The sequence below is a fragment of the Pan paniscus genome, chromosome 14 (genome assembly GCF_029289425.2).
Source record: "Pan paniscus chromosome 14, NHGRI_mPanPan1-v2.0_pri, whole genome shotgun sequence".
Taxonomy (NCBI): domain Eukaryota; kingdom Metazoa; phylum Chordata; class Mammalia; order Primates; family Hominidae; genus Pan; species Pan paniscus.
In genome coordinates, this window is record NC_073263.2 from 32079604 (window position 1) to 32093510 (window position 13907).

General features: G+C 36.4%; 1 protein-coding gene across 5 annotated transcripts in view; it reads right to left on the minus strand.

Moving 5' to 3' along the window:
* Positions 1-13907, minus strand: part of N4BP2L2 (NEDD4 binding protein 2 like 2) — a 108588-nt gene that overhangs the window by 81431 nt on the left and 13250 nt on the right. For 4 of the 5 annotated variants that reach the window (XM_034936548.3, XM_034936547.3, XM_034936543.4 and 1 more), the window contains 3 exons: positions 9691-9779; positions 8882-8958; positions 5338-5484 (listed from right to left, as the gene is read on the minus strand). In XM_034936548.3, coding sequence (XP_034792439.1) covers positions 5338-5484; positions 8882-8958; positions 9691-9711 — 245 coding nt within the window. In that variant the 5' untranslated portion in view covers positions 9712-9779. Of the gene's footprint in view, positions 1-5337; positions 5485-8881; positions 8959-9690; positions 9780-13907 lie in introns of those variants that run through there. The other variant, XM_063595701.1, reaches the window with a different exon arrangement.

Genomic DNA, 13907 nt, shown 5'->3' on the forward strand with positions numbered 1-13907 from the left:
CAGGGTTATTTTTCAGAGAACAGAATTTGTCAGAAGAAGAAGGAAGAAAAAGAGATTATGAATGATTAAATAAATTTCTATTGGATATACAAAAAGTCAAAACTTTTCAACACATACAGTTTAGCTTCTAGAATAACTATTTACTGCTGAGACTCTCTTTCCAAAGTTATTTGTGCTACTCCTTCTTCTTGTTCTTGTGCATAGAGTGATAATACATTAAGAATTTCTGGCCAGGCGCAGTGGCTCATGCCAGTAATCCCAGCACTTTGGGAGGCCGAGGCGGGCGGATCACGAGGTCAGGAGATCAACACCATCCTGGCTAACAAGGTGAAACCCCGTCTCTATTAAAAACACAAAAAAATTACCCGGGCATGGTGGCGGGCGCCTGTAGTCCCAGCTACTCAGGAGGCTGAGGCAGGAGAATGGCGTGAACCCGGGAGGCAGAGCTTGCAGTGAGCCGAGATCGCACCACTGGACTCCAGCCTGGGCAACAGAGCGAGACTCCATCTCAAAAAAAAAAAAAAAAAAAAAAAAGAATTTCTGTAGGAGATCTTCCAAATTACTGCTTACATACATGTATATTCTATTACAAAAATTACACCACTCAATGTACTCTAAATTGAGAGTAAATTGTAGCCATTCTTTTACATGTTTTCAGAACTTAGTTGCCGATAATCATAATCATTAGCTTTTCAAGGTTTGCTCTGAAACTTACAAACCATGCAAAAGTGAAAACTTAGGCTTAACACATTTGGCAATTTAAATCAACTAAATTGAATCAATCTAAATACTGCTTTGCAAAGTAAAAAAGGAATCAAAATGACACATAAGACAATCACTAATCCCTATATTTTTAGGGTCTATTTCAAGAAATTTACTACTACTTCTTACCATCCTAAGGACTGTGTAAGAAGGAAATACAGTATATATACAGGGAAGCCAACTGTTTTAATGATACCTTTTAAAAATAAAGATTTGTATGCCAGTCTTATCACCAAACATTCATTAATCCCTTAATACAATCTCTCCTTCTCAGAAAATTCACGAAGACACAGCTGGTAACTTTAATAGGAAAATTTCTAATTTATAAATTGTAGCTCCTAAAACTTAACTCTAAAAAATCACTAACTTAACTCCTGCTGCTGCCACCAAATTATTTAGTCTCAATGTTCTGAATTATTTATTCTGAATCATAAGCTAAGATTTTGTTATAAGACATTGTTCAATGTGGATTGCAAATGTTAAGAAAAAAAAAGCAACAACAACACAACTTTAGCCCTTATTAGTTATTGTATTCATGTCAGAATACATTAAACTTCAATAAAGACTAGCAAGCCTATCTGGCCAAGGCACTAGAACACACAACTACATTTCTTCTACATTTTCCAAAGAGACAACCAATTTTCTTTATAAATAGTTAGAAAACCAGTCTCAGAAAATCAGACATTTTTGCAATAAAAAAATTCAAGTATAGCCAATACAAACATTTCATATCCTCTTAAATCATACTTTCAAAACTTATCTATACGTAAAACTGGAAAATTCCAGAATCTGTATTAATTAGACAAGAGATAAGCAAAGTTCAAATACTTAAATCACCCACTCCAACAATTTAAAAAATTCAGTCTTTTGTAAATAATCTTACTTTTAAAACAGACAAAAATATAAAAAAGCTAACATTATCTTTTACAAAGATAAATACTGAAAATAAAGATTACCTGGTTAAAAAGCAGTATCAAAAGTTCAAATTAATTACCACACAAGAATTTTCACTAAAATTATGAAACATAAAAAATCATAAATTCATTTACCACAAAAAAGTAACTTCTGCACTAAATCTATGGAACAAACAAAAAAATAAATACAATTTAATCTTACTGAACCAAACTAGAAGTTGTATTCTACTTAACTAAGATGTACTCCATCTTAGGTAAATATGATTAATATCCACTTTAATTATTTGTGATGGAGATGGTTAGAATGGGGTATAGCAGCAGGGGTCTATTCTACTAACACTATACCTGGCTGGGTGCCTGTAATCCCAGCTACCAGGTAGGCTGAGGCAGGAGGATCACTTGAGACCAGTTCAAGTCCAGTCTATACAACAGAAAGAGACCTCCTCTCTTAACCCCAACCCCCCAAAAAGACTGTCTGAATAGAATTTTGATGAAAAATTGTAAATTTCACATTTTTATAGATTTTTAAACACCAAGCAATGACTTTAAACAGTGATTTTAGTATTTCCACTGCATATTCATTCCTCCATTCTGTTTTTAATTAAAATTAGCCACAATGTTTAGGAAAACAACTGTTTTTCCACCTTAAAAAAACCAACTAGGCCTGGTGTGGTGGCTTATGCCTGTAATCCCACCCAGCACTTTGGGAGGCCAAGGCAGGTGGATCACCTGGGGTCAGGAGTTCGAGACCTGCCTGGCCAACATGGTGAAACACTGTCTCTACTAAAAATACAAAAATTATCCAGGTATGGTGGCGAGTGCCTCTAATCCCAGCTACTCGGGAGGCTGAGGCAGGAGAATCGCTTGAACCTGGGAGGTGGAGGTTGCAGTGAGCTGACATCATGCCACTGTACTCCAGCTTGGGCGACAGAGAAAGACTCTGTCTTTAAAAAAAAAAAAAAAAATCACTAAAGCTGGTGCAGTGGCTCATGCCTGTAATCTCAGCACTTTGGGAGGATCACTTGAGGCCAGGAGTACAAGACCAGTTTGGGAAACAAGGCAAGACCCCAACTCTACAAAAAAATTTTTTTAATGCAAAATAAGCCAGGTGTGGCAGTGCATGCTTGAAGTCCCAGCTACTTGGGATGCTGAGAAAGGAGGACCTCTTGAGCCTAGGAGTTCAAGGTTTCAGCAAGCTATGATCACGCCACCACACTCCATCCAGCCCACGTAGCAGGACAAGACCTTGTTTGTTTAATTCTGAGTAAGAATGTTAGCTTTCCAGCCTCAGTAAGATTTATTTATTTATTTGGACTCTGTGATGCAACAGTAGTTGGCTAACATTATAATGTAAAAAATTAATTGGTAATGATGAATGATCTCTTAACTGATTATTATTTAGTAGTCAGAACTAGGAGATGAAGACAAGTCTATAATAAAATCTGGAAATTAAAATAAACTTAATATGAACATATTTCCTCATAATCTGTTTCTCCCAAAGGCAATACTCTACTTTCCAAAAATAAATGTAAAAGTTATTTTTAAAAAACTAATTTTTTTTTTGAGAAGGAGTCTCGCTCTGTCTCACAGGCTGGAGTGCAAGTGGCGCAATCTCTGCTTACTGCAAACTCTGCCTCCCAGGTTCAAGCGATTCTCCCCCCTCAGCCTCCCAAGTAGCTGGGATTACAGGCACACACCACCACACCCAGCTAATTTTTGTATTTTAAGTAGAGATGTGGTTTCACTGTGTCAGACAGGCTGGTCTCAAACTCCTGACCTCAGGTGATCTGCCCACCTCAGCCTCCCAAAGTGCTGGGATTACAAGTGTTAGCCACCGTGCCCGGCCAAAAAGCTAAATTTATAGTACTATTACTCCTAAGTTTATGAAGACAGAGGGAAAGAAAGGGACATATAGTCTACCTAAGAGTTGTTTCACCTGTCCCAAAATGAAATCCTTTTGTACAATTTTCAAACTGCGCTAATCTACAGAATAAAATACTTAGAAACACACATCCAAACACCAACTATTACTCTGAAATAAAAGAATATATGAAAACATAGATGAAGATGTGTATATGTATACAATATACATTTACACACAAAACATGAATTAGCATATTCTTACATCGTAGTTAAGATGAACAAATATATACAAACACATGTACTAAACAAGATAAAGGTAATATTCATTCAAATGTTAACAGCACTGAATAGTACAAATAAAATCATATTCTTATTTCACTAAAGGCAATGTAACAAAGACGTTGTTGATAGCAGTGAATCTAGTTTTTGGCCTCACAACTTAAAAAGTAATATAAAGATGTGAGAGAATATCTAAAGTTGAAAGGAATAGCAAAAGGTTTTAAAACAAAGAAATACTGTGGGATTCAAGATGTGCTGGTTTAGGAGAAAGCTTAAAGGCCACAAAATATTATGTAAAACATATAAAGAATCATAATGCTTAATTTTTAAGACAGCATTGTAATTAGCTGGGTTTTTTTTCCCCTAAAAAGAGTAAATCAAAAAAGTAAATCAAAACTGTTGAAGAAATATTCTTCAGAAGACATTGGTAACAATGGTATTAAGAGAAGTAGTAGTGTTTTTTCCTCATGTTGCAAAGAGAAATGCTTAATTATCTAGGTTAGTCTAGGTAAAGCTTGGTTTGAAGGCAGGGGATGAATGACAAGACCTCTGAAATGAATTCCATCTCAGTTTTTAATTTTATATGAAGAAACACATCTAAAAACTATCCAGTGAGAGAAATATAATTTGCTCTACAGAAAAATTAGTACTAGAAGATATTCTATAGTACAAATCCTCTTATGACCATGTTAAGCAACTGTCCAAAATATTTTTATACTAGAATTATATCACATTAAATTGAACAGAGAGAAGTAAAACATTATTAGAATCGCTTTATCCCTTCAAGAACTGGCAAGCATGTGGGGTTAGGGAGATGGGTTGAGAAGGAGGATGATAACTATGTATGCATTACAAGATGAATATGCATATTATGAAGAAAACTCCCCAGGTGATTGATATACCTACTATCTAACATTTGCTGGGGAATTTTGTTTGAACTAAGTGATGTGCTGATTATAGCTAAGAAATAATTTTGTCACACAGATCAATCAGCTGAAATATAATTTTACCTGTCTAATGAATAGAGAAAACTAAGGTACCCTATACCAAGTCAGTATTTCTTGCATATTTAAGGTAGTGAAGGAAAAACCCTAAAGTTTTATGAAAAGTTAGATTTAGATATGAACTATTAAAAAACTGTTCAATAGTATCTATAAAATAGATAAATTAGTTTAAAATTCGATTGTAGAAAAACATCCTAGCTCCTACCCACCACTCTATTACTCAGGTGCTTCCATAACAGCCAAGAGTATTACAACAAGAGAATATAAAAACATTTAAAATACAATTTCATATATTTTTATTTACACTTTAACAACTTGCTGGGAATTTAAACAACTTGCTGGGAACATCCTTTGTGAGGCAATGTAGCCTTTTTTTATTTGAAACTATTTAAACTCCAAGACAGGCTCACTAACTCTTTTTCAAGTGCAACAACAAATGTGTTAGCTGAAAATAGCTAATTTAATGATTATTTGTGACACAGACATGATTATGTGAGCCAAGAGAGCCTCCCCACCTCTGTCTCCCCTGCGGAGGAGGAGGTCTTTGTGTGCTTTTGTGTGATGGTTCCACTGAATTCATTACAATAGAAATGGACATTTGATATTCATAACGATCCAACATCTGAGCAATCTTCTTTCGAGACACACCATGTTTATTCCTCCTAACAAAAAAGAAAAAGATTGTAAATCTTTGTTGCAGAATGTACAGGCTTAGAGATTAACTGTTTTAGAGAAAAAGCACACAAATTCTAAATAATATTTTGCAAATAAACAATATATATTTCATCTGTTCACATTTTATGTAAAAAGACTTATTAAAAACTCAAATGTTTTTATCAATATTTTAAAAAGGTATAAAGATTCCATATATCACAGAAAAATGTTAATTACATCCTTTTCACATAGAACTACCTATTCACTGAGCCTGCTGACTATATCCCCTTGTTAATAACAAAATTAAAGATTATGAAATACTGTTTTAAGAATTACAGAAAGATTGAGTGGACTTCTAGGACTTGCAAAAATTGAAGTAAAATATCACTTTTTAGAAGTTATTTATGACAGTTCCTATCACATTTTAAAATGGGCAACACCAAATTATTATTACAGACACAATTTGAACATCTCTTACAAACATAATGTTGAGTGAAATAAATTAGACACAATGAATATAAACTGTAGGATTCCATATATATATGTATTATACATAATATAAAGCTTTGATAAAAGGCAAAACTAAACTATGGTATTTTTTTTAACCTTGCCCCTGCCCCCAAACTATGATATTAAGGCCAAAGATATTATGGCAAAACTTTAAAAAAAGAGATTATGATTACCCAGGCAAAACAATGGCTACCTTTAGAGAATAAAAGGTAACTGTGACTGGGAAGAGGAATGCAAAGAGCTTCTGAGATGCTAGCAATGCTCCCATGACATGGGTGATGGCTAAATGTGTGTTGATCTTGTAAGAACTTTGTTAAGTTATATATTTATATTTATGTACTTTTCTGTATGTGAGGTTATATGACACTAAAAAGTGGTTTAAAATTTATTCTGGACCCTCAAAGAACTCCTGACAACTTATTTTACCCTCATAGTTTTCTGTAACTTGACCTGGACATGACAAAACATACAGGAAACATATTTTTACATTTATCATTCTAGATGTACAAATGCCAATTTATTTATCTTGGAAAAAGGCCAGAAATGTTTACTTTTCAAAGCTGACGTTTACATTCAAGATAAGAAAAGAAAGCAAAAAAGATAGAAGAAAAAACGCGATGAAGTTGAAAATTGGCAAGATATGACTAAATCTGGCTGGGTGCAGTGACTCACAGCTGTAATCCCAGCACTTTGGGAGGCTGAGGCCAGCGGAATGCTTGGGCCCAGGAGTTCAAGAGCCCAGTGTAGGCAATATGGCAAAACCGTCTCTACCAAAAAAAAAAAATTAGCTGGGCATGGTGGTGGTGCACACTTGTAGTCCCAGTTACTCCCAAGGTGGGTAGATCGCTTGAGTCCAGGAGGAAGAGGTTGCAGTGAGCCAAGATCGTCACTGCAAGCCGGGTGCAGTGGCTCACACCTGCAATCCCAGCACTTTTGGGAGGCCAAGGTGGGTGGATTGCTTGAGGTCAGGAGCTCGAGACCAGCCTAACCAACATGGTGAAACTCCGTCTCTACTAAAAATACAAAAAATAGCCAGGCGTAGTGGCAGGTGCCTGTATGCCCAGCTACTCAGGAGGCTGAAGCAGGGGAATCACTTGAATCTGGGAGGCAGAAGTAAGCTGAGATCGCCCCACTGAACTCCAGCCTGGGAAACAAAATGAGACTCTGTCTGAAAAAAATAAAAATAAAAAAAGATCACTACTGCACTCCAGCCTGGGTGACAGCAGTAGACCCTGTCTCAAAAAATACGTTTTTTAATTTAAAAAAAAAGACTAAATCCACAAGATGCCAATATTTATGATTCAATCAATCCTTTTCAAAAATCAAACTACACCAGGTATCAGTTAAACTGGCTTTGTTATATAAAGGTAAATTTATATTAAGAAAATAATAAATTTTAACAATTCCTCAAAAATGTAATGAAGCCATAACTGCATAGCATTTTATCATTCATTTATTCAGCATTACTCAAATATTTTTAATTTTTAAGCTTCTGTCTCTTCCACCTCAGGTATGATACACACACACAGCTAGGCAGGCAAAAAATATCAGATATTAATACTAATCTGTTTGTCTATCTATACATGAACACACAGCATACAAATCAGAAAGACAAAGTAGCCAAAGGAATGAAAGGCAAGAGGGAAGTAAATTAGTTGGACCCCATACACAGAGTAACAGCTTGAAGCAAACTGAGGTAGAAGGGGAAAAACTGGTTTAAAAAAAGAGGAGTGAAGGTTGCACAACTCTGTGAATATACAGAAAAACACTGAATTGTATGCAATTAAATAGGTGAATTGTAAGGGTACGTGAATTTTATCACAATAAAGTTGTTACCTAAAAACAGGGGTGGGAAGGTGGGGACGAGGAAGAGAATAAAAGTTAAAAAAAAAAAAAGGCCAGGCGTGGTGGCTCACGCCTGTAATCCCAGCACTCTGGGAGGCCGAGCAAGGTGGGCAGATCATGAGGTCAGGAAATCAAGACCATCCTGGCTAACACGGTGAAACCCCGTCTCTACTAAAAATACAAAAAAATTAGCCGGGCGTGGTGGCCAGCAGCTATAGTCCCACCTATTGGAGAGGCTGAGGCAGGAGAATGGCATGAACCTGGGAGGCGGAGCTTGCAGTGAGCTGAGATTGCACCACTGCACTCCAGTCTGGGCGACAGAGCGAGACTCCATCTCAAAAAAAAAAAGTAAAGGAAAAAAAAAAAGGAATAACAGTCAGGAAACACAGTGATATGAAGGGAAAAGGTAAAGATAGGTACAAATGGAAGAGTTAGGACTGAAAATAGAAGTTCACAATCTCTCACCACAATTACTGAAATCTGGTTAAGCTGCGAAAACTCAGTTCTCCCTGACTCATTTGGCAGCAAACTCTACCCATATCTGTACTCATTTGGCAGAACAACTTACTCAGAATTGACTTTACATTATGCAGATTCTTTGTTATTTACTTGAATTGACTAGTCATGATTTGCTGCAGAAATATTAAGATGTTTGATTATAACATGCTCCCCCAAACTCTGAAAAGGGAGTTAAGATTAGAGTATATGCACTATATTACCTTTCAAAAATTGCTAAAACCTAAATTCCAAAACACATTGATTCCAAGCATCTTGGTATAATACTACGGTCCTGTAGTTGAAAAGATAGAAAAGTGGGAGCAACATGAAAGCACAAAGTAAAAAGTTGATGGGACCTAAAATGGGAAGGAGATGAAGGTGGAAGGACAATGCAGAGAAGTGGCCTAGCCAAAAACCAGAGAAAAAAGGTCCTCACATTTTACCCTCAGTTTCCTGAACCTACACTTGTATTCAATAAACTGTGAAAGGATGTCAGAATTCACAAAAGAAAGAAGAAAAGATAAGGATTCAATAAAAATTCGAGTGTCTTACTTTTCTAATTCTTCAGGATCAAATTTCCACCAAGTTTCAGGTTCATGAAACTCTACTCTGTATCCTTTTCCTATGGCCTACACAAAGGAAAGGAAGAAAACAAAAACCCAGAGAAGTATTTCTTAAAGTAAAAAGAAGGCAGACAGATAAATTTCATTTCGACAATACTATACACTTGCTCGACCAAGAAAAATGACGCTTTATAAAATAATATGGTTTATAACAGTTAAGACTATTTAACTGGATAAATTTTGATTACTATTCTCAAGGAATAGTAATTCCTTAAGATTACTATCCTTAGGGAAAGTCAAAACAATATGAGGCTGGGCGTGGTGGCTCATGCCTGTAATCCCAGCACTTTGGGAGGCTGAGGACTGCAGATTGGCTGAGCTCAGGAGTTCGAGACCAGCCTGGCCAACATGGTGAAACTCTGTCTCTACTAAAAATACAAAAATTAGCTGGGCATGGGGGCAGGCACCTATAATCTCAGCTACTCAGGTGGCTGAGGCAGGAGAATCGCTTCAACTGGGGAGGCAGAGCTTGCAGTGAGCCAAGATGGTGCCACTGCACTCCAGCCTGGGTGACAGAGCGAGACTCCGTCTCAAAAAAACAAACAAAAATTAACAAGATGAACATGTTCCTTAAAAAACATCATTCACAATTTTTTTAAAAACTAAGCAAACCAACAAACCTCTTTAGAAAACAAAGGACAAATGTTTTAATAATCAAGATCCAACTAGCCAAAATTTTAGAATGTGAAAAAATTGACAAGAATAAAAAATAAAAACTTTCTCATGTTTCATATTTACCACTTCCACATATGGCTTCATTTCCCAAGCTTGTATATTAGTGTTATCTATTATAACTGGAGATCTTCCCTGATCGATAGCTTGTTTTGCTGAAATAAAATATAAATTTAAAAATAAAAAAACAAATTAGGTTAAAACACACAAAAGTTAAACATTTATTATTAAGAAATGTACTACGTCTCTGTACTTAAAACCAAAACTGTGCAATCTCTTCAGTCAGTGTCATGAAAAAAAGCACTCCACTAGATTGAAAGGGAATTGAAGGACACAACCATATGCCAGGTGTATTCTCCAGACTGGATGCTGGCTTTGACAAACTGGCTCTGAAAGGCATTTTGCTGAACTTACAGCTAATAAAGGCTTCAAGTCTAGGACTAACTTTCACTTATGGGAAATATAAGAGATGAACAATTTACATCTGAATATAGACTAAGTAAGAGAAGAGGTGAAAAATTATTTTGACACGGAAGGATGGAGGTTATTAAATGAAAATGGCAAGTTACAAGACAATAGTTAAATATGATCCTATTTAAGTCAAAAGATAGAGCTGGGGAAGACTTATGGAGATATTAAAATTGGTCGCCTGTAGGTGGTAAGAATATTTTCATTTAATATTTTATCTGTATTTTCTCTTTTTTGGGAAAGTTACCGCAGATGATTTTCTGTATTTTCTAATTTTCTACAATGTACAAATAATGCTTTTGAAGTAAGGCTTATGTTTTTGAAAAGTTATGGATTTAAGTCATTACTTACCAGCAAAACTTTATATGCCAAGTAGCTAAAAATCATAGTTCAACTGACTTTGTGGATATTTCTTAGAACTATGGTCCTCAAATTGGGAGTTGCTGTAGAATGGAACTTTTCTGAACTATTATCTCCCATCCAAATGCCATCTTTTGCACTATGAGATAAGAATCACTGTCACAAGGCTGGGTGTGGTAGCTCACACCTATAATCCCAGCACTTTGGGAGGCCAAAGCAGGTGGATCACCAGAGGTCAGGAATTCAAGACCACCCTGGCCAAAATGGCAAAACCTCATCTCTACTAAAAATAAAAAAATTAGCCAGGCGTGGTGGTATGCGCCTGTAGTCCCAGCTACTTGGGAGGCTGAGGCTCGAGAATCACTTGAACCTTATGAAGTGGAGGTTGCTGTGAGCCAAGATCACGCCGCAGCACTATAGCCTGGGCAAAGAGTGCGACTCTGTCTCAAAACAAAAAAAAAAAAAAAAAAAAAAAAAAAAAAAAAAAAAAAAAAAGGCCAGGCATGGTGGTTCACACCTGTAATCCTAGTACTTAGGGAGGCCAAGGCAGGTGGATCACAAGGTCAGCAGTTCAAGACCACCATGGCCAAGATGGTGAAAAGCCATCTCTACTCAAAATACAAAAATTAGCTGGGCATGGTGGCAGGCGCCTGTAATCCCAGCTACTTGGGAGGCTGAGCAAGAGAACTGCTTAAACCCAGGAGGCGGAGGTTGCAGTGAGCCAAGATCGCACCACTGCACTCCAGCCTGGACGACAGAGCAAGACTCCGTCTCAAAAAAAAAAAAAAAAAAAAAAAAAATTAAAAGGCTGACGCAAAACCAAACATCATATGTTCTCACTCATAAGTGGGAGCTAAGCTATGAGGATCCAAAGGCATAAGAATGACTCAACTCTGGAGACTCAGGGGGAAAGGGTGGGAAGGGAGTGAGGAATAAAAGACTACAAATAGGATGCAGTGTATACTGCTTGGGTGATGGGTGCACCAAAATCTTACAAATAACCACTAAAGAACCTACTCATGTAACGAAACACCTCTTGTTCCCCATTACACTATGGGGAAAAGAAGGCTGAAGCAAAATGCAAAGATGTGGAAATTTTCTCAGGAGTTAGAATTCAAACCACTAAGTTCAACAGAATGAAAACGTTTATACAGATGTCTAGGACAGACAGAATGCTAAAGGTCAGTTAGAATAATCACTATGGGGAAATACATATTTGGGAGATGTCTCTAAATACCAAAAGAAATTTAGAATTTGGGTCATAAATAGGTGCCATCATCTATTAGTGCTAGCTTGGTGCTAGCACCAAGACACTATCATCTCCCACTGCTCCGTCTCTAATCATAGTGATCAAATCTTCCATTCAAAAGCTTATTAAAATTATTCTCCTAATGTCTGATAGGCTCACACATCCAAGGAGTTGTGTTCCAGAAAAGAAGTTTTATTGATCAAATAAATTTCTGATTTTACGAATGGGGAGATTATCTTCTTTCCATTATCATCCAATACCACAGTCTAGTACATTCCATGCAAAAAGAGCTCCTAAGTAAAAACATGTTTGAATACCCAAATAATGGGAATAGTTTTCTTAAACAAATGAACTATCATACTGTTAGAAAGAGAAGAACTACACTTTGGAGATGTTTTCGATTTTAAGTGTTCTAAAATTAATTTAGATTATTTCAATAATAAACATGAAGCAGACAGATTTTCATAGAATGGTGCCTAGCATTTAAATATATTCAAGTTCATATTTATTATTCTGGTTTAATAATAAGATACCATTATTCCATTTAGGAAGTATAATTAACATAATTCAAATGACATAAACATTTTAATGAAATATTCTGTACTAGTTTGTTTGTTTGTTTGTTGAGACAGAATCTTGCCCTGTCACCCAGACTGGAGTGCAGTAGCATGATCTCAGCTCACTGCAGCCTTGACCTCCCTGCCTCAAGCAATCCTCCTATCTCAGCCTCCCAAGTAGCTTAGACTACAGGTGTGCACCACCACACCTGGCTAATTTTTCTACTTTTTGTAGAGATGGGGTTTCATCATGTTGCCCAGGCTGGTCTCTAACTCCTGGGCTCAAGTGATCTGCCCGCCTCGGCCTCCCAAAGTGCTGGGATTATAGGCATGAGCCACTGCACCCAGCTATGCCAGTACTGCAAAGAGAAAAAAAATGTCCCACGCAAATAAACTTACTAGTTCACCAAAGGTATACTGGCTCTGCCCTGTCTATTCATTCAACTTATCAACTAATCTTGCTCCCCTTACCTTTAGGCCAGTAACTCCAAACATTTTCAGAATTGCAATACCATCATTATTTGATTTGAGCAAAAATGTTCTATGGCATTAAAAAAATTAAAAAATTAATATTTTTTAGACTGCTATGCCACCCTCTAATATATTTGGAGAAATTCTAGAGCGTTATAAAATAAATACTAGGAAACAGTCTTATGATCAAACTTATCTGATGTTTAAACATTCTTGTGAAACTATAAATTGTAACAGCATTAAAACTTTTAACTCGAAACCATCCTCAGCCAGGCACTGTGGCTCATTCAAAATTCTACAAAGTTTTTTAAAAAAAAAATAGCTGGGTGTGCTGGTACACGTATGTAGTCCCAGCTACTTGCCTGTAGTCCTAGTTACTCAGGAGGCTGAGGCAGGAGGATCCCTTGAGCCCAGGAATTCGAGGTTGCACTGAGCTATGATTGTATCACTACACTCTAGCCTGGGCAACAAAGCAAGACCCCATCTCTAAAACACACACAAACATCCTCACTGAAATTCCTTACTGTATTTGACAATTAAAAAGAAAAGCATTACTATTTTTCTTGTATATATTATACTTTAGGGCAACCCTAGTTGGCAGCTTTGAGAGAAGTTCTTCTTTACAGAAGAATTCCATTAAACATGGAAGGAATAACTAAACTAAAAATCACCACTTTGCAATTCTGAATGAAATAACTGACTGAGGAAACAATTTATGACTGGATAAAACCATCAGATATAAGGTTAATAGGGAACTTGACAGCAGACAGAGGGACGAGGTTGTCCCTGTGCAGCTACTGTTTAAGCTCACCATTACTAAGAATAGGACAACCAAATATCTGCTTGCCAAAAAAAAAAAAAAAAAAATGTTGAACCTAATCAAGCCTCTAATCTAGAGCTAATTTCCATTCACAGAAAACAAAGAGGAGCAAGTTAAATGGTTAACACCAAGAAGCAAATAGACAACTACAGCATGTGGAACTTTCTACAGGACAAACAACATAGTTTCTGCAACAAGTTAATGGTATGAGGGTTAAAAGAAGGAACATGCTATGGATTAACTTAATTAAATAAAACAAAATGCATTTTGAGGACTTTGTTTGGATCCCAATTCAAACAAAATAACTGTGAAGAGATTTTTTAGAACAACAGAGGAGATTCAATTACACACTGGGTTA